The 19615-nt window shown below is 39.9% G+C and overlaps 3 protein-coding genes across 4 annotated transcripts in view; 2 read left to right on the top strand and 1 right to left on the bottom strand.

Moving 5' to 3' along the window:
- Nucleotides 1-1003: 1003 nt before the first annotated feature.
- On the top strand, nucleotides 1004-2790 carry myl7 (myosin, light chain 7, regulatory). The gene is made up of 7 exons (XM_061038554.1): nucleotides 1004-1060; nucleotides 1248-1349; nucleotides 1806-1881; nucleotides 2070-2174; nucleotides 2256-2334; nucleotides 2422-2470; nucleotides 2569-2790. Exons 1-7 carry the CDS (start codon nucleotides 1058-1060, stop codon nucleotides 2671-2673), a joined length of 519 nt encoding a protein of 172 aa, XP_060894537.1. The 5' UTR covers nucleotides 1004-1057; the 3' UTR covers nucleotides 2674-2790.
- A 3415-nt stretch (nucleotides 2791-6205) lies between these two features.
- Nucleotides 6206-12263, bottom strand: agpat9l (1-acylglycerol-3-phosphate O-acyltransferase 9, like). Its single transcript, XM_061038553.1, has 14 exons — nucleotides 12148-12263; nucleotides 11573-11774; nucleotides 11405-11471; nucleotides 9901-10049; nucleotides 9648-9790; nucleotides 8908-8982; nucleotides 8701-8790; nucleotides 8518-8611; nucleotides 8315-8430; nucleotides 7899-7954; nucleotides 7606-7691; nucleotides 7376-7504; nucleotides 7163-7242; nucleotides 6206-6531 (listed from the first exon to the last, which is right to left on the bottom strand). Exons 2-14 carry the CDS (start codon nucleotides 11714-11716, stop codon nucleotides 6423-6425), a joined length of 1338 nt encoding a protein of 445 aa, XP_060894536.1. The 5' UTR covers nucleotides 11717-11774; nucleotides 12148-12263; the 3' UTR covers nucleotides 6206-6422.
- Nucleotides 12264-15542: 3279 nt separating this feature from the next.
- The window catches only part of adamts12 (ADAM metallopeptidase with thrombospondin type 1 motif, 12), a 20451-nt gene continuing 16378 nt past the window's right edge, over nucleotides 15543-19615 (top strand). For both annotated transcript variants that reach the window (XR_009673123.1, XM_061038551.1), the window contains exons 1-2: nucleotides 15543-15935; nucleotides 16313-16680. Coding sequence is in view for 1 of the 2 variants with exons in the window: in XM_061038551.1 (XP_060894534.1) it covers nucleotides 15818-15935; nucleotides 16313-16680 (486 nt within the window). In the remaining variant the exon portion in view is untranslated. The remainder of the gene's footprint in view (nucleotides 15936-16312; nucleotides 16681-19615) is intronic.

Here is a 19615-nt window from a genome sequence, read left to right as displayed (position 1 = left end):
GTTTCACCCCACGGTACTGCCTGAAATAATTTGTTCTTTTGTTTCCAATTTTAATTGCACATCTGTTATTTAAATACATGGTTTTAATTAAATCATAGATTTTACCCCCTATGCCACTTTCTAGTAATCGGTAAAAGAGTCCTTCATGCCAAATGAAGATGTGACATGAAGGTATGAATGTGGCATCTCTCTCTCTCTCTCTCTCTCTCTCTCTCCCCGGTCTCTGACTCTATCCACTTTCCTATCTCTAAATAAAGTCATAAAAAGCCCAAAATTAAACCTTTATATAAATATTTTTTTCCCCTCCACATTTTACCTAGAGAGAAAAAAAACAAAACAAAAACATTGCTTGCTATTTATTTCCTTGCTGGGTAATGTGGTGAACATTTAAAACACAATATCTTCTTTTAATAATGTTATTCTAAGAGGAGATTTATTGTTCCTGGGAATTGTATTTCTTTTACTATGACATAATTGTTCAGTCTATGAGAATAATGCTTGTTGATTTACAACCACACCACATCTTAGTCATTCAGTAATCAATTATGAATCACATCTCTCAAGAAAAGGTTGGACTTGTCAGCTCTCCTCTTAAAATGTAAAGAAGGCTGTCACACCTACCTAAGTGATTTGTTCTGTCAAAATAAAGAAAGGTCTTTTTTAAAAGAAGTGTTGCTTTTATTTCATTTTCAGCACAATGTTTAAAATGAAACTCTTATGAAATGAGAATAGAAACTCATTAGAGAAGTGCACTAGGGAAGAATATGTTTTAGTCCATTTACTTGTATTAAAGTAACCTCAGGAGCTTGATTTGACCTCTATAAACGTCAGAGGTCATTCTGCCCTGTGTCCTCTCTGCTCTGCATATCTCTACTTTCCAGCCCAGAGGAATCTGCATCCCCTCTTATCAGCTCCCCTAACAAACACAACAGCCATGTAAGGGACTGAGCTGCCTACCAGAAGCTATTATAGGAGGGCAGGAGATAAGACGGGCCATACATAAAAACCCACCCCAGCATCACACCACTGCTGGGAGTCAACATTTGATCACTCAGACATGGTAAGTCAGTCAGCATCTCTTCATACTTTGTCAGTGATGATTCAAAGAAAACTGAAAATGGAAGAATGGAATTGTTATATTGTATCAGGTTAATTGTGTATCCAAGAACATCATTTTTCTGTTGCTGTAGCTGCAGTGAAACATATCAGTGTGTTACTTGTGAGTTTTTTTTTCATCTTCTTCTTAGGCAAGTAAGAAGGCCTCCAATAAGAGACAGAGGGGGGGACAGAAGTCCTGCTCCAATGTCTTCTCCATGTTCGAGCAGTCACAGATCCAGGAGTTTAAAGAGGTACACTTCTGTGTCTTGACACGGCTGCGTTTAAAAAAAAAAGTTTTGTGGGAAATTTATGTGATCTGTGATTTGTCTTTTATAAATTCATACAAGGAAATGTAAATATGCAAGTAAACAATTCGTTTTTTTACGCAACCAATTTTTATCATTTCAACCAAAAAAAAAAGAAGAAATTGAGAAGTTAATTTATTGATATTCAGAATTGAAGCCTCAACAGTCCGGTCTTTGAGAGAAATGTAGGCCTTAGATTAGCACTGATACCAGGAAGACGGGATTCTTTTGATCCAAATAGGGTGAAATAACTCCTTTTCAGTAGTTTAATGATTGCAGTAACATTTGCTGCTAATGCATCATGCAAACTTTTTATTTAAAAAAAAAGCTATGTTTAAGAAATGATAATTTAATTTGATCACTTTTTCTTCATGGCTATTTATTTGGTCTTATCCCGTTCAGGCTTTTGGCTGTATTGACCAAGACAGAGACGGCGTCATCAAAAAACAGGATCTAAGGGAGACCTATGGACAGCTGGGTAATTTTACATTCAACGTTTTATCTTTTGATTCATCAAGTTATTCCTAAAAAATACAAATCTTATCCTTTAATGATATAACACATTTTCTTTGATTGCATTTGATACATTTATTTGATGTTTGTACATGTATATGTTCCTCTGTGTGTGTGTGTGCGCGTGTGTGTGTGTGTGTGTGTGTGTTTCAGGGAAGCTTAATGTCAACGATGAGGAGCTGGATGAGATGTTGAATGAGGGGAAGGGTCCCATCAACTTCACAGTGTTCCTGACTCTTTTTGGGGAGAAACTCAATGGTGAGAACTTAAAATCTTAAAATCCAAAATCTGTGATTTGAACTTTAAGAACAGTCTCGATAATGCTTTTCTCTCCTCCAGGTACGGATCCTGAGGACACTATACTTGCTGCCTTCAAACTTTTTGACCCCAACGCAACAGGCTTTGTTAATAAGGAGGAGTAAGATACACTTCGTGATTAAAATTCATGTTCTTTGTTTTCCCTGTTATCCCTAACATTAGAGTATTTCTTTCCATGATTTTCCAGGTTTAGACGATTACTGATGAACCAGGCTGATAAATTCACAGCAGAGGAGGTTTGTGCTTCCTGTTTTTACATTGACAGACTCCTGTAATGTTCTTTAAGAAAATAATCTTCTTGAGTCAATGTGTCCTTTTACATTAACCTCTGTAGGTGGATCAGGCTTTCGCTCTGGCTCCCATCGACCCAACAGGCAACATCGACTACAAGTCGCTCTGCTACATCATCACACACGGAGATGAGAAGGAAGAATCCTAACAAGGACTTGGATATGTGCAGTTAAACTGGTTAAAATATGCTAAACTGGCTGATTAAACTGGATTTTTTTCTGTTTGTTAAATAAAGTGAATACAATGTTGGGCATTTCAAAACTTCCTTATTGAGTACAAATATGTATTTTGTAAAGCCAGACTGTATATGGAATAATACTAGAATCTTATTATGATCCTACATTTTAAATGTTCACAAAAAAAAATAAAGCTGATTATTTTTTAAATATCAAGAAGGATAACACAGCTCATTAAGATCTGCATAAGCCGAGCCCGAATACCTTCAACACACTGTACAAAATGTCATTAAAAGTCAAGGAATACTACAAAAAGAAGGCGATAGTCACAGGATATAATAAATAACAAACATCAATGTGATTTTATCTGTAGCTTCAGCTAATGAATAATAGTAACAGCAGGCTAGTAATGTGTTGTACATTTATTCCTCTGTATATTGAAACTTACTTTACTCTTTTCAGAACAAGGGGATCAATTAAAGAAACAAATCAAAAGTTTTCCTTGAAAAAAAAAGTGAAATGTCCCCCAAAACCGCCTTTTTAACAAGTTGAATAAGTTTGGTGCGGCAGTAGCTCAGTCTGTAGGGACTTTTGTTGGAAACCAGATGGAGGGCGGTTCAACCCCCGGTGCAGTGGTCTGGTTGCTGGAGAGGTGCCAGGTCACTTATTGCCTAGGCCAAGTACTGCAGAGGTGCCCTTGAGCAAGGCACCGACCCCCAACAGTTTTGGCGCTACATGTGTAGCAGCCCCGCTCTGACATCAGCCCCGCTCTGACATCTCTCCATTAGTGCATGTCCACAGGTCATGTTTGTGAATGTGTGTAAGAAGCATGTCTCTCTTTCTGTGTAAACTCATTTCCCTCAGGGATTAATAAAGTATTTTTTTTTAAAAAGAAGGTAAACTAAACAAGTCAGTGGATCCATCTCATTCACTGAGGCCTCACTGCTGCTCCATTCTTATTGGGCACTGTTGCCACGGTTACAACAACAAACATCTCCATAAACTCCACAGCCACATTTTCCTGCTCACACAGTGGCCAACAGGTCCTCAACAACAGGGACAGCGGGTGTGTGAGACGCTGCAAGGCAAGATTCACTTCAGGCACACACTCACAGCAGCAGACTTTCATCCAAACGTTTTGAGACTTTTTTTTTGTTCTATATTTCTGAAATCTGTTGTTGCACTGACCGACACAGATGCCTACTGCATCTGGAGCTACAGGCAGGGTGGATGTAGGAGTAGATGCGAGCACAACACGGATGCCAAATGGACTGAAGAACACCAAACCTGCCAACAGGAACTGTGACTCCTATCTGCAGATGTGGGTAGATCATTTTATACTTACTCGAATGTAACAGGAGCACATAATGGATCGAACTACTTTCATAAATAGTCAAAGAAAATGATGGGGATGTAAATTAGATAAAAACTTCATATTAAGAAAATTGGAAACTTGGTTTCTTCATGTTTCTTGTACTGATAGAGGATGAACAGATCAGGAAATGTATCCGTTTGGTCCGTCTTTAACTGCAGTTATATCACTTTAAAAGAAGACTTCAAGTATGTCCGTGACCAACAAGCACAAAGTTGGAATAATTTTTTTAATAAAATGCAATTAAATAAATGTTAACCAGAGACACTAATCATTTAATGTGACAACAGGTTGTGAGATCAAGTTGCTCTGACAGGAGAAACAGTTGTATCAGAGAAAACCAAAAACCACGCAGCTTTATTACCTTTTATTGCACTGTGATAAAAGCAGCTTCACTTTAAACGCTGCCTGTCTGGATCAACATGAACCTCTTTGTCATTTGAACTGTGTAGAAAGAGACGACACAGATGTGAGGCACCAATCAGGCTCATAAATATTTTACTAAAACATTTGTTACTTCTGGCTGGTTTACTTATTGCTGCTGTTCACATAATTTCATTGTTAAAACAAATCGGACTCATCTTTAATACTTGGCATGACTCGCATGATAACTTGTTTTCATTGTTGATGACATTTGCAGATATCAGGAACAGAAAAAGAGGAACAAAGTTACCTTGTTGCCAGTAAGTACTGACATGAAGAAAAGGCACATAACTAAATTCAAACACATTCTTGTACTGTGACGGTGAGTGAGTGACATTTGCTTCTCAGCAGAACGTGCAGGAAACAGTTCCAAGTGTTCAGCAGGAGGATGAGGGTGAGAACGCTGACATTTCAAAACAAAATAAATATGAGGATTGTGTCATCATATACATAGTTACAGTGATTTTAAAACAAATCCTTCTTGAATCTTCTCTTAGCAGCCACAGAGGAGACCACACATACCAACTGCAGCACCAAGGATCGAACTTCAGGACAAGAATCCAGTGAAGAGAAATCCAAGAAGTCTAAGCTGTGTGTTCTCCTTTAAGGCCGTCACACCTCGTGTGGACATTTAATGAACTCAGCATCTCACGCGCAACACTTGAATGTATTATTTAAGTGCCAAACCCACGTGCCTGTTGTGTCCTTGCTTTAACTTTGTGCTTCTGTTAAAAAAAATAATGAGTGATCAAAGATAACCAACACCGTGCACAAAGTTTGATTTTACACGACTTAAAAAAGGAACATTTTTGTGAATCAGTGTTGAATTCAATTAGTGATTGTTCAAGCTATTTGTCTTTTAGCTAGCACCTTTTTTTTTCCTAGAAGCTTATTATGTTGCAGATAAATACTTCAAGATCTAAAACAAATGTTTAAATGCTTAAGTTATAATCATCTCATTATGGATACGGGCGTTTGTGTCGTAAGTTGTAAAATGGAAGTTACCTTTCCCTTTTGCACAATCACACCATAGGTGTTGAAATTGTAAACTAGGGCTGTCAAACAATTACATTTATTAATCACAATTAATCGATAAAATTCAATAGTTAATAACGATTAATCATATTTTTAATTGCATGTTTGAAATTCCATTATTTCACATTAAAAATAAAAATTGTTGGGCTTTTATTTTAAAAAATATATTTTTGTACTTTCTTGTTAGAAAAAAAAGCTTAAGCTGCTTTTTGAAACAAAGTAAGGACCTCCTTACGACATAAACTTAAAAGGAAAAAGGAACGTATTATGGATCAAAAACTAAGTGAAAACAGCTCAAAGGAACGGTTCAAAAGTTAAATGTATGATGTCATAAGGTGGATATTATTGTCTGTCTTGCAAGTTTTTTTTAAAGTGAAATGAGACGTTCAAAGATGCATTAGTGTCGATCTTTTCCATCAGTGTGACTACAGGGAGACACTGAGGAGGCTTCTCCACTGTGCGCCTGAAGGGACAACATAGCATGCGATTAATCGCGGTTTAAAAAAATGAACGCATTAACTTCATACCTTAATTAATCGCGATTAACTCGTTAACGCTGACAGCCCTTTTGTAAACTAAAATCTGTTTTAAAAAACAATCTGCAATCACACATCATCTCAAAATACAATCACAACAGCAGTGTCCGCGTCTTCAGCAGCACTAAAAACAGCGAGTTCTCATTTTTGCCATGTCTGTTTCTCATGAATTTCAATATTGCACGTGTGATTTCTGCGAATGTCTCCGACTCTCCTCGTTGAAGTTGTACCTGAGGTTTCACAGTGTGTTTCAAGTCCACTCGACACTAGCCTGAGTAGAGGAGAGAGGCTGGTTTCCAATGTATAACCTCCAAAGGACAGGGCTGAGATTTTGACTGTGCACTTGATCTGGATCTCAGTCACTGTGGCCGCTGCTGTCGTCTCCCACCACCATGCTACTGTACTGCTTCTGCTGCTGCTCCTTAAAAGACTCCTTCACCTTTGCTCTCTTCAGGCCTCCGTCCCTGCAGAGGCGGACAGGCAGACACAGGACACACTGAGAGAGGTGCTAATCTTTATACCACTGATCTGGTTCCATGTCAGTGAATATTACTCTGTTATTTAATGTTTGACTTTCAGATACATTATGTATAAAGGTTGTATTAGACGTTCCTCTGTGGACTCAAATGTGGACGATATTTAAAAAGTAGTCCCATTTGGAGAATTCAAAGCTTCATAATAAAGCTGTTCTGATAGAATGTCATAAAGGTTAAAGGGAAAATGGGTACATTTTACAGTCATTAATCTTGGGTTATTCTAAGGAGTATTTTGAGAGATTCTTCATATATAAATAGTTCCTTTCAGACTGTTTCCAGTTAATGAGAGAAGAAAATCCCTCCAACACAATTATTTAGAAATATCACATCAGACAGAGAGAGCTGTCATGCTGAAAAAAAACCAATATTAATCTTGGGTTTGATATTGCTTGTTTTTCAATGAGTACTACAAAGCTTGGATTAGTAGACGGCATGATACATAAAGTTAAAAGTTCGAGTGCTGTTATATCCTGTATCAGCACTCATAAAACACCTTTTGTCCTGTCACTGAATTACTCAGTCAGAAGTGAAGTGTTGTAAAACACAGACACAAACTTACCACTGCAGATCTACCAGCCCTCCCTGGTGGGCGATGGCCGACTTTACTCTGTTGGCAAACTGGACGGCATCTTCTCCCTCCTGCCATTTTAGAAATACAACAAAAACAAACTCAGTCTACTGTGATGTGTGTCTGTGAGTGTGTTTGCATTTGCAGCAGGGCGAGGGTGGCACCACGGGGCTGTACACGTGCCTCGGCACATGTCAAACCCACCTGTTGATGCATGGCTGGCAAGTACCACACGTTACAGACGAGTGCCCAGCTGGTCATCATCCTTAGCAGGTAACTGACCATACTGTACTTAGAACTGTTCCAGAAAGCATCGCCAAATTTTGGATCATACTGAGGAGAAGAAAAAAAAAAAAAAACACAGAAGCTGCAGTGAGGATCTGAACTTAATAAATACGAGGATGTGGTTTTAAGGACAGTCAGGATCGAGGTACCTTAATGGCTACTGGGTATATTGTTGCGCCGATTTCAAAACTTCCTTTCTTGAACATCATGACAGATGTGTTGTTGACACAGGTTCCTATGGAAACAAGACATGAGGGGATGAAAGGGGGGGGGGGGTAGAGTTGTGTGAGCTCAGTCCAAACTTACCTTAACAAGCTGCTCATGTGTCACCGCACAGAGGCCAACAAAAACAATCACCGAGTCTTATCTTTGATGATACAAGAGACGGACAGAAAACAAACATTGCTGAAGTTACTCTACCTCTCTACGTGGTTACACTTACCCTCTGGGAATATCAATATGGGAAGCTTTGTCTTGTCATTCACATGATCCGTCAACCTGGAAGCAGCACAAAGACGTAATGGAAACCACGTCCTTCCTATATAAATATCTCCACGGTGCACCTTTGACGAACTCTTTCACATTTGGGACAATACATCAAACATCTGGAGCATGTGCCCGAGTGAAGATGTGGTATGAGTAGATACTGGAAACTGCATGAGTCACTGTTCAGTAGCTGCTTTTCCAAAAACATATCTGTTCGTGTTTGAATAGCAAGAGATATGGAAATCTTAGAAGATTTCACCGCCAGGAAAAAGACGCAAACCTCCCTGCGTGCCAGAGCAGCCACATACTGTTCATGTGTTGGAGGAAGACGTGCAATAACAGGCCTGAAAAGGTGCGCTGAAGTTTACTGACCTTTTGGTCACTAGGTGGCGATCTTTCATTTCTGCTCTCTCGAACCAGACATGGGGACAGGACCTCACCATGGCTCTCTGGATCACTCCCATTAATCCTCCATGAACCTGCCCCACCTGATTAACACGTTTTTTTTAATTATGGCAGAACAATACAAAATGATTTGAGAATGATTTGTTAACTGTGACTAATGAAGTGTTTACCATAGCATAACAGCTATCATTGCAGAGAATCACAATGTCGATGGGAGAGGTGTGATTGGCAACACAGATTCCTCCTTTTTGGGGTTTATTTTCCCTGTTGATACGAGGGGAGCACACGAAGTCAGCGACAAAAGATAAGACTCGTGTTTGTTGGATATTAGCACACTGTGAACGTTCACTTACCTGTTGTGATATCTGATGGTGGCAGATAGTCCTCGAGCACAAATCCTGTAGCACATCACATGGACCTGCTCACTGAGCCAGAACTTAATCCTAAAAAAAAAAAAAAATGTGAGAGAACAAACACTTAAAAAGGGAATAACTTTTCATGAGACAAAAAGTACGACATTGTGTATGACTATTATTTGGATGGATGAAGTTCGTAATCACCTCAAATTCGGGAGTAATCCCACTGCAGATGTTCCTATGACCAACCAGGTGAGACCAATGCAGGCCAGAGCTATCCTGGAGAAAGAGAAGCACAAGTATTTCACTTTTTATTTTCATAATAAAGTCCAGGCTCTAGCTCTGTGCTTAACACAAAGTCGTCAGAGCTTTTGATCCTTCCCCCCCAGCCTTTGGATATAATGAAAACTAAATAAAGTACGGGGGGGGGGGGGGGGGGGGGGGGGGGGGGGGGAGGCAAAGAAGTTTAATAGCAGAGGTCTTTAAGGTTAAACAAAGTCTGATATCTGGTAATTAAATATATGGCTAGTTTGAATATACCGATTCATGACAATGAGGCAGAACAAAATCGGTGCATACATGAAGTAACTAGAATAGAACAAGAAGTTTAAAGTTTGAAGTGCATCATCTACTATCCTATACATGGCAACAAAATGTACAAAGGCACATAACACACACGTTGAGACGTTAAATCCTAAATGTTTGCTGAGGCTAAAAATCAAACAAGATGTATATTAGTCATATAAAATTACACAGCTTTTAAGGCACTGCTGTTCAGACATGGAGGCCATGTCCTCTTCTTATATAAAGTCTAAGACCAAAGCAAATACCTGATTCCAGACCTCATGCCACACAGACAATGTTTCCGACTAGAAGTTAATGCCGCACTTGTATCACCACAGCTTCACTTTGCAGTAAGAACACTTCATTCAATGTTCATATACCTGAGCGGGGCAAGGATGCAGTATCTCAAAAAGATGCCGATGCCGTAGACCAGCGTCAGCTTCAGACTGATGTACTGGAAGTCGTTAGTGCGAGTCAGTAGGTTCCAGGAAACCAGCTCCTCTGAAGTGAATCGCTGGGTCACCTGTAGTTTAAAAATAAATGGTATCAAAAATGAGACTAGCAGACTATGGCGGCTTTAAATAAAAAGACTAAAGAGCGAATAGTGTCTTTGGGTATTAAGTGAAAATGTACCTCATCCTCTACAATGCTCTCAATTCCTCGCCGGTTGAAATAGAAACAGTCGCTGAGAGTAAAATCTCCACCTACGGATGGTTTAGGGCGACTGCGTCTAAGTTCCTCTAACTCCTTCTCCATAGAGCCATCTTCCCTCTGGATGAGACCTGACAAACACACACGCACGCACGCGCACACGCACACGCACAATTTAATGACATGAATGATTATCTTCATACCAATGTCAGAGATAAGTTAGCCTGACCACATCTTCTCAGATTGTGTGTAGGTAGCATTGGAAAAGTTAGTTTGAGTCAATAGAAGATACAAATCAGTTCATTTATGAGCATGTTCTTTGAAGAACATGAAAATCTATTATTTTCATCAAACAGAAAATATAGACCTCCACATGAACCACAGGCTCTGATACAGCAGGACAGTGCGTTGTTCTGTGTCTCTCACTGCAGCTGCCACAGAAGTGTGTCAATTTACAACGTGACCTTTCACCTTCTGAACGGAATAATAATAGGAGGGCCGAGCTGTTCAGGGGGCCAATCTCAGCCAATCAAGGCCATCCCGCCTGGGATCTGACACCACGCACAGCGCAGTTACCCTACATTATCTGATCACCCAGGACGCAAAGTCCAAAAACCTTGAATTCAATAATCAATCAAAACTTTCAGAATGATGTTTAATGCAGCTCTTTCTCAACACTTCCTGTTCCATCCTCCACTTTGAAAGATCAGTATCAACTTTTTTTATGAAGCTAAAATAGACTTTGGTTATGCCACTTGTTGTTTACTGCACATATTGCATTCTTTTTTTTATAGATCTAATGTGGCACAGGGACTGCCAATGAAAACTAGCCTTGCAGTGACCTCAGGTGAATTAACATCTGATTGAATTTTGATTTGTGCACATGGACCTTTACAAATAAATGAATATAACACTGGATTTCTATGGACTCTTCAAATGCCTCTTTTTGCTGACATAACTATGATTCTTTTACGAGTTACAGTTGAGGGATTGCATACTGTACAGCTTGAAGACTGATAAGGAGTTGAGTAATTTTGTCTTGGTAGATAGGCAGAGTTCACCTTGTTGCCTGTCATAAAAGTTCCAAAGTTAACTGAGTTATGGTGCCAGAGAGACTCAGACCTGAAGTCCAAAATAAAACGGCCACAAAGGTCACAGAGATCTTGTCCGGTGATAAATGTATCTGTATATGCAGGAAGGACACATCCTAATCTGCAGAGATAAATCAAATCCTCTCTCGATGGTGGATTGTAAATCATTGCAACATGCTTGTTCAGACTTGTCATAAGAGCATCTTGTGAAATCCAGTCTTGCAGCTTGACATATATCTGTCACTAAACCTCCATCTTTCACAATAAAGGATATGAGGAAACCTTTTCTTTGGAAGAGTTCCCACAACACAAGTATGTATTTTCTTTACAAGTCTCTCTGAATGTATGTCTCTTTCTCTGTTTACCTTAAACATACTTTAAAGTCTTCTACTCACCATTAGAAGCTGAGCCTTTGAGTGTTTGTTCATCTGTTTTTGCTTCCTGTATATTCAGTGTGGCCCACTGTGGAAGAGGAGAAAGGGATGAGAATTTGAGTATCCCGAAAATCTTTAAGAAAACATGTCCCGTCCATCTTTGAGAAACAATAACATGAACATCCATACCTCTAGGGTTTTAACCAGGATGCTCATGTATGTCTCAGAAATGCCCAGAGAGAAGCCAAACATGGCTGGGATCATGATGAGGCTGACGATGAGGTACAGCCAGATCTTCATGACCCAAAGGGCCCCAGACCAGAAATCCTCCATCTCCCTTATTCCTTGAGGTGTTACAAGAGCAGCCCTGTGGCTCAGATGTAGTGTAGTCCTGCACATGGGGTCCCAAGAAGGTAATGTCATGTATATTTAACCCATCACAAAAGTAAAACAATCACTTTTCAGTAAATACCAGGCAAGATAAGTCACCACAAAGACAAGAGAGGCATGAAGATTAGAGGTGGAAAAATGTCAGAGAGGAGTAATGCCTCCACAGGTCACAGAACACACAGTGACAGCCCTCACAGACACACTAACGATCACTATCACATGTACTCAGGCCAATATCAACAAATCCTTGAATAGCCACACTGGGAACGCGTTCTTCTTTACTTAGAGCAAGAAACTACAGATACAACTGCGTTTTCTTCTGATTGCTACAATAAAAAGTCGCATTTAGTTCGAGTTGCAGAGGCTTATCTTACCTGTCACACTTGAGTCCATGTTCTTTCTTCCTGGAGAATAACTCAAAGTAGTGAGCTGAGCCGACAGTGGAAGCACGCCCATTTACTACTAGAACAAAGTTCACACTTCAGCGCCCGACAGCGCCTCCTGCGGACACAAAGGGAAGAGTGCAATAGTAAAACCTACTAATACTTGCTAATGGAAAGAAAATATTGTTAAACTCGTGGGGAAATAAATGCAGAGCATGGAAGCAAATACTGCCCGCCAGCCAGCACAATGAACCTGTAAATAGAATGGGCTTTGGATGATATTTGAAATTAAAACTTAATCCCACATAGGAGGAATTTTACATTTCAATGTAGAAACATTCTAGATATCTGTGATTTTGGTTCTGATTCTGTTGTGTTACTGCATTGTGTAAAGTTTTCTAATCTCAAATTTTCTTCCAGTATATGAAGCTCTCCTATGAAAACTGCAGAGAAAGTGTCCTGTGATTAAATAAAGAAAATTGAAGCAAAATAAGGTTTTGGTTCAGTCTTGGTGCTGAAATTTTTTTTCATTTTCATTTTACCTTTATTTATTCTCAAGAAATCATTGAGGGCAAGCCCTCATTTACAATGACGTCGAGAGTACAATTAAAACGAATAAGAGACAAAAAAGACAAAAAAAGAAAAACGAAGACAAAATACATAGATTATAAGACCAGAAGAATAAGCAGTAAGCAGGTAACTACAGTTAATAACATTTACACTCATGAGTACAGTGAGCTGTGATCAAGTTTTTAAATTGACCCATGGTAACCATTGTATTGAGTTTGAATGTGTTTTGTATTGTGTTCCAGGTGTGTGCAGCACAAAAGGTGAAGGATGTTTTCCCAAAGTTCGTTTTTACATGTGGAACCGTTAACATCAGCCAGTCACTTGATCGAGTCTGATACTGATTATCAGCCCAGATTAATAAAGATGTGATGTATGCTGGTAGATTACCCGCAAGTGATTTATAAATAAATAGCAGCCAATGCCGTTCACGTCTAACTGTTAGTGAAGGCCAACCAACTTTATCGTACAGGATGCAATGATGAGTGGAATATTTGTCACCAGTGATAAATCTGAGGGCGGAGTGATAAACTGTCTAATGATTTTAGGGTGGAGGCAGAAGCATGTCTATAAATGACATCCCCGTAGTCCAGAACAGATAGGAAGATGGCTTCAATTATTCGCTTAAATGGTAGAATGCAATTTTTGAAAATGGTAGAATGCAATTTTTTTTAAGACATAGTTCACTTGCTTGGTTATTCAGGAAGAATATCAACTTTATGTCATTTGAGAGCATTGATCTCCCACCCAGCTGTTAAGATGCTGACTTGAAACTGACTCATTTTTGGAAACAGTAATGCTAATGTCATTAAAACCTCCAAGCCTGTCATACTTATCACTCACCACAACAAGAGGAAACCCTTGTGAGTAATCATGTCTGTATAAAAGCCTCTCTTCCTGTATGAATAACAAAAGGTCCTGATTATTTCCCAGGTTCAGACATTTCACAGTCTTTTGCACATTACTGTAACAGAGGACATCAGGGGGTCAGTTTGGGTAATGTCTCTATAGGAGTGATATATATGGGTGATTTATATTATGCTTGAACTTATTCCAAAGAGCTTGCTGTATGCATATTTGGCAATGATACATTTTCAAAAAGAGAACTGGCTGCCTGCCACAGAAACAAAAAGGAATGCAAGCCCTACGTTACATTTTTTAATCAAATCTTTATTTGATCACTTGGATGCATCACGACAATTTGTGTGCAGAGATCTATTTTCTATTAACTGTAGACATTCTATATAAAAAAAACACCAGTAAACAACAAGGTATTTCTCCTTAAATGTCTGGGCGTGTAAGTTCCAGTGAGGCAGTGCTTTTTTGTTCTAAAATAGCTCTTTTTTTTTTTTTTTATCCTGAAGCCTCGACACAAAGAGCTCACAGCTCATGTTGCATGCTGCTTTTGTGGGTCTTGTTGGGGAACACCCTAACTTGGCCCATTACTCATATATGTGTGGAACTTTGTAATATCAGTGGCTTATTTCAAGTAAGTTATTTTTAGCAGGGCTCTAAATCTTACAAAATGACCCATTTCCTACCCTAAAGAAGATTTCCATGAGATTAAAAAAAAAAAAAAAAACAATTATGCAGAAGGCAGTCAGTCTGTGAGGTCAAAACTGCAGGACCTTCAAAAGCTTTGAAAAACTCATTCATATCTTCCTTGTCTCACATTTGGGCATTTGCCAAGCTTTAAAACCTTTGCATAAGAAACACTGTATGTCTATGGGGGAGAGAAAAGGCAGGAGGGAATGTGTCATGTCTTAGCAGCCATTTAGTCACACATAAGTCTGCTTCTGGTTTAAGTATTAGACAACTGAACAACTGAACAGCAGTATTTACTTAGGATAAGCCTCAGAGGAGCCCTAATTCCTGAGCGCTCCATTGTTCAGAGGGACTTCACATTTGATTTGGAAACAGTAAACAATGTCCTGCTTCAACCTTGTCTCTTTTTGCAAATAGTTTGTGTATGACCTTTAATTCTAGGACACAGGGCTGCCTGTAGTGGGCTTCTCCATTGTGCACTGAATACATTAGAAGATATCTCACAGGAATTTATACTGCATACTTTGTTTTATTTTTGCAGTGTAACTCAATGAGAGTTGGAAGTGGAAAATATATATTTTCACAAGTGTGAAGGAATTATTGGCATCCAATCCTGCTCTGAAATCTCATGCCCCATGGTCGATCAATAAACACTCATATCAAATGAGTTGGAGAACGGCAGAAAGAGCTTCTGGAGAACATTGTTCTTAAGCTACAGCAGCAAAAAGGAATGAACAAATATTTGTCCTTTTACATCAGTAAAAGTGAAGAATGTTTGCACAGGATGTCTATTGTTTGACCTTAAGATGTTTCACTCAAATTAAGAGATCTGCAGACATTTTGCACATTTAAATTAGAGAATGCATACTTTTAAGTGAAATGTTTTTGATGTTTCATAAAATATTTTTGCATTTAGTGAAATGTTTTTTTTTTTTTTTTTTTCAATCATTAAATGTTTTTGTGCAGTTGACTTTCAGGGCCACCGTACTCAGGCCTTTATACAAAAAATGTCCAAATATTAACTTGATGTAGTTTCAAAGTTAGAGTAGGCCTACTACTGATGTAGCACCGTGACGTCATGAAAGAGTTTTCTCTCTTTATCGCTAAAGTATGGCCCAGGCTATTCTCCTAAATGCTCCATGTACTTTGCATGAGCGTTTTTGGGAGAGGCAGTAGATAAATAGTCACGCCACCGGTGCAGGATTTAATGACAAGTCTCGACACCTTTCGGGATGAGCTGCTTTTCTCAAGTCATTCAAATGAAGCGTCCTCCTCCTGATCTCCTGCCCTGCTCCCCATTGCTCCTGTAGAGGAAAAGTAGACACTGGCCCCACTGCACACTCCTCCCCTCCTTCCTCCTCGGAGCCGGAGCTTTCTCCCTCTTTAAACCATGATCTGGCTCCCAGTGCTTCTCGGTGCATGTTTCCCTTCGTGAGGGCAGATTTCTGGGCTCGTTTCATGACATGACACAGTGCAGCCTCCTTCATGCCACTGGAACTTCTCCGTCCAGGACTCTTTCGCAGTGCTTTGAGTTTTGGTTACATGAAATATGCGATGTTCGCAGGAGTGCCCGGTCCTCTTTCTGTTACACTTTGTTTTCACTTTGGCAGCCGGCCACGAAGACCTCACCGACTCCGGCAGACTCCTCTCGCTTTTTGCAGAGCAAGGTCAGTGTGGTGCACATAATGCAGAAGCGGCATATCTGAGCATGAATGAGGTATAGACCTAAATGCATGACTGGAAAAGTTTGTATGATGAGGTGTATTTCAATGTTGCCACTTGCACTGAAGCTAAAACGTGTGAAATAATTACACCACTCAATAAAATGAAAGGAATAGACGAAGTTTAAACTTGAATGAATGTATTTTTTCAGTGTTTAAAAGAGACATCCAGCAAGCTAAATCACCATTAAACTTAACAACTTCCAACTTTTATGGATGCACAGGTGTGCTTTTTGCAGAAATGAGTTCCTATATATTTTAAGATGCACATGGGTTTCATATAGTGTTTTTAAATTTTTTTTTTATCCAACACTATTCTGCAGGTCAGCCTTCCCTTTCTGAGTCCGACCTTTCGATTGTCCACCCAGTAAAATCAACCGCTGATGGAGCCTTCATGTCCCACTCTCTGTCTCACCACTTTAATGGTGGGCGAGTCAGGCGTGACCTACGACCCCGGGCTCTGGAGGGACAGGTTTACTATAAGATCCACTACAGAGGTCACGCTTTACTGTTCAATTTGACTACAAACAATCACCTGGTGTCAAGTGACTACATCCTGGAGAGGAGGAACGAAAACGCCAACAGGACGGCGCAGCATCGTCTGTATGAAGGGAACCCGTGCCACCTCCTCGGCACCGTGGAGGCATCTGGTGTGCTAGGAACTGCTGCTATTAGCACGTGTAAAGGCCTGGTAAGGAATCACAAAAAAAGCTAAATTTAAACATTTTCATTCATTGCATCTTCTGATCTGCATGACACAGAATCGTCCCCCTTAAACCTGCACTTTAAGTCAAATCTGGAGTGATAGGTGTTTTTTTTTACACGCGAGAAACAGGGCATCACTCTGGGGAAGCTGGTATGTGGAGTAGGCAGTCATAGGCTGTTAAACAAACCCCTTCCATCTGACAGTGCCCTATGTGTTCGTTTGCCCTTCAAAGACTTCCTGACACTATTTGCAGAACGACTGTGCTGCAGACCCGCTGACGGCTGCAGCTTCTTGGCCAACCATGAGACCCTTTCAGTCTTCTTTGTCTCTCAGATGTGTTTTCCTCAGCCCCTCACTCATTCGTTCACTCTGCTCTCTGGTCCTGCAGACACTCTTTGCATGCAGACGTCAGCTCTGCTTTGTTGTACTGTGAGAGAAAGAGTCTAAGTAATAGATTGTGGCATTTCTGTTTTATAGACTGGTGCAGTGCGCGCTGGCAGATGGAGGGATGGGGGAAAAAGGGCCATACATTTTGGTCACAGAATTTGTTCTTTATTATACTCAGAGAGTCAAGTTTAAATCAAATAAGTACTTCATCTTCAAAGGAGAGAAAACAGCTGGAGAGCAGAAAGACAAAAGAACATTTGTGGGGAAGCATATGGTGCGCTCATTGGGCGTCTTGACTGACTTTCACCAAATTTGTGTTGCTCAAAAACCACTTTTCAGCTCTTTTTAAACCAATTTTTCAAAAAGACCAAATAGGAAGAGGACATGGAAATAGAGGGATTTCCCAGCTCTGAAATGATGGGATGTGTCAGTTTTAGTCCAAAAGAATGTTTAGCTGTTCATGTCTGACTGTGTCACAGCAGGAATGCCTCTCCTGCAGAGTCTTGCCTCCTGCCTCTCTGTTATGTTTGTGTGGTTACAGTGCCTCGATCTGCTAAATCCTGTATATGCAGTTCATTCTTTACGTCTGACTAAGAACATCAGGACTAAAATCAATGCCAAAACCTAAATAAAAGTATGTTGCATCACTCTAACTTTTACTAAACTACAACCTACCACATTCAGAGGGATTTTTCTGCAACCATTAGTGTTACAGTTTGCCCTTTCTCTTAAAGCCACCAGGGAAACCACTGTGATATATTAGAGTGATTTTCTGTAGCGTGGAAGGAGGTTTATAGCATCTGAAGCCACAGAGAGCGCACTAAACAGAAAGACTCAGGCAGACAGATGTTAGAGGGAAACCCTGCCAGCTGCTGTGGAGGTCATTGAGCCTCAGGAGACGGATAGAGATGGACCGCTTTAAAATATAAAGTCACGATAATCATTTGCTCATGTATCTAAACAGTGGAGTCCCCGGAGCTGTAGAAAAACATAAAACATGAGAAAATGTCAAACCTTTTCCGTTGGCTTCCATTAGTAGGAGGGTACTTTTCCAAGAGGCAAAGCCCTCGACGCTTTGGCCGCAGTTTGGACTCCTGCAAGTCATCCCCTCTCTGTTCTCTCCACATTTCCTGTCAGTTATCAGCTTTAATGAAGACAAAACGCAGCACTAAATCACAGAGCCCAATTTGACATAATCGGACTGCTTGTTTTATTCAACAGACAGTCTAAAACCCAAAGACTTTTTAATTTACTGTTATATATAAAAAAAAAAAAAGAAAAGCCGAAAGTTGTATTGTTTGAGAAGTTCAAAACAGAGTATATTTGACATTTTGCATGAAAAATAATAGAAAATATTTCTAATTTATGAATGTTATTACCACTGAAACCTCTGTCCTTACATACATTGACTTATCAAGCGAGCTGTTGGTCAAATTATTCCTCCTTTATATAGTAATAATAAGTCAAAGATTGTTTCTAGAAGACATAACTGCTCAGCTCCAACTCAGATTTGATCCTTATAATCATACTGTTTTTGCCGACTCACACTCAAATAAAACATGGCTTCATTGGTGAAGCAAATGGACTAGCAATACGATCGCACCACAAAGAGTGCTTTGAAGTAGCTGCGCACATGCCTTAAACAATGGTTTTAGTTTAGTCAGATGGTTTGTATAACCCAATCGGTAATCTGGCTGTGTTTTTTGTGTGCTGAGCAAAAGAAAGAAAGCATGTCAGAGAAAAGTTGATAAAGAAAGATTTTAAGAGCCACAAACTTGAGCAGCTTCGTCATCATCACCTTTGCACGGTGTCATTCAAACTCTGGCTTCTGGTCAAGGAAACGATACAACATGCGCTCAAACAAAAGGAGCTCTGCCACAGAGAGCGGTATCGAGGTTACTTGTAATTGTTTCTTTACAAAGTTCAGGTTACGCTTCACCTTCACTGCTGACTGTACATGTGAGAAGCAGAGTAATTGGGTGGAGGCTGCTGTCACTGTCCCGTCTATGGAAAACCTTTAATGGGAGCAAAACCAAAGCCTTTCCCAGCAGTCTTTAGTGATCCCTGAGGCATAACATGCAAGTTCAGACCCATTATATCCTCACTTCAGTGCATGTTTTTTTTCGCACTATGCAGATGAAAAATGATAATGTGTTTGACCTCTGTGGAATAAATTAGCTCTCGGGCAAAATTATCCTTTGAAGAAAAAAATGAATGCAAGTAGGAGCGGTGAAACCTGTCATTATGAAGAAACAGTCAAACGAGAATCAAAGTTTGTTTGTTTGAAATTGTTGTGGTTAATCATATTGCAGTAACTAGCACCCCCCCCCCCCCATCCCCCCCCCCCACACACCTTTCATTGTGTCCCACTAATCACTGCAGTGTCCACAGGCTGTGTAACAGTACACACTTTATTCCCGAACAGTTTGGCCAGTGCTACAAAACCCACAGAAGCAGGAAACAGAAGTAAAGCAGTTCCACATGGCCTGTGTATTTAGAACACAGACCTGTGTTATGGTAACCTCCCCTGGCT

The sequence above is a fragment of the Labrus mixtus genome, chromosome 5, assembly GCF_963584025.1.
Source record: "Labrus mixtus chromosome 5, fLabMix1.1, whole genome shotgun sequence".
Classification (NCBI taxonomy): Eukaryota; Metazoa; Chordata; class Actinopteri; order Labriformes; family Labridae; genus Labrus; species Labrus mixtus.
This window is presented reverse-complemented; position numbering and strand designations above follow the sequence as displayed.

Coding starts and splice junctions, on each gene's coding strand:
- agpat9l (XM_061038553.1), bottom strand. CDS start 11,716: ATGGAGGATTTCTGGTCTGGGGCCCTTTGGGTCATGAAGATCTGGCTG. Junction 8,983..9,647: donor TGCATCCTTGCCCCGCTCAG/GTATATGAACAT, acceptor CTCTTTCTCCAG/GATAGCTCTGGCCTGCATTG. Junction 8,431..8,517: donor ATGATAGCTGTTATGCTATG/GTAAACACTTCA, acceptor CGTGTTAATCAG/GTGGGGCAGGTTCATGGAGG.
- myl7 (XM_061038554.1), top strand. Junction 1,882..2,069: donor GGAGACCTATGGACAGCTGG/GTAATTTTACAT, acceptor TGTGTGTTTCAG/GGAAGCTTAATGTCAACGAT. Junction 2,335..2,421: donor GGCTTTGTTAATAAGGAGGA/GTAAGATACACT, acceptor ATGATTTTCCAG/GTTTAGACGATTACTGATGA.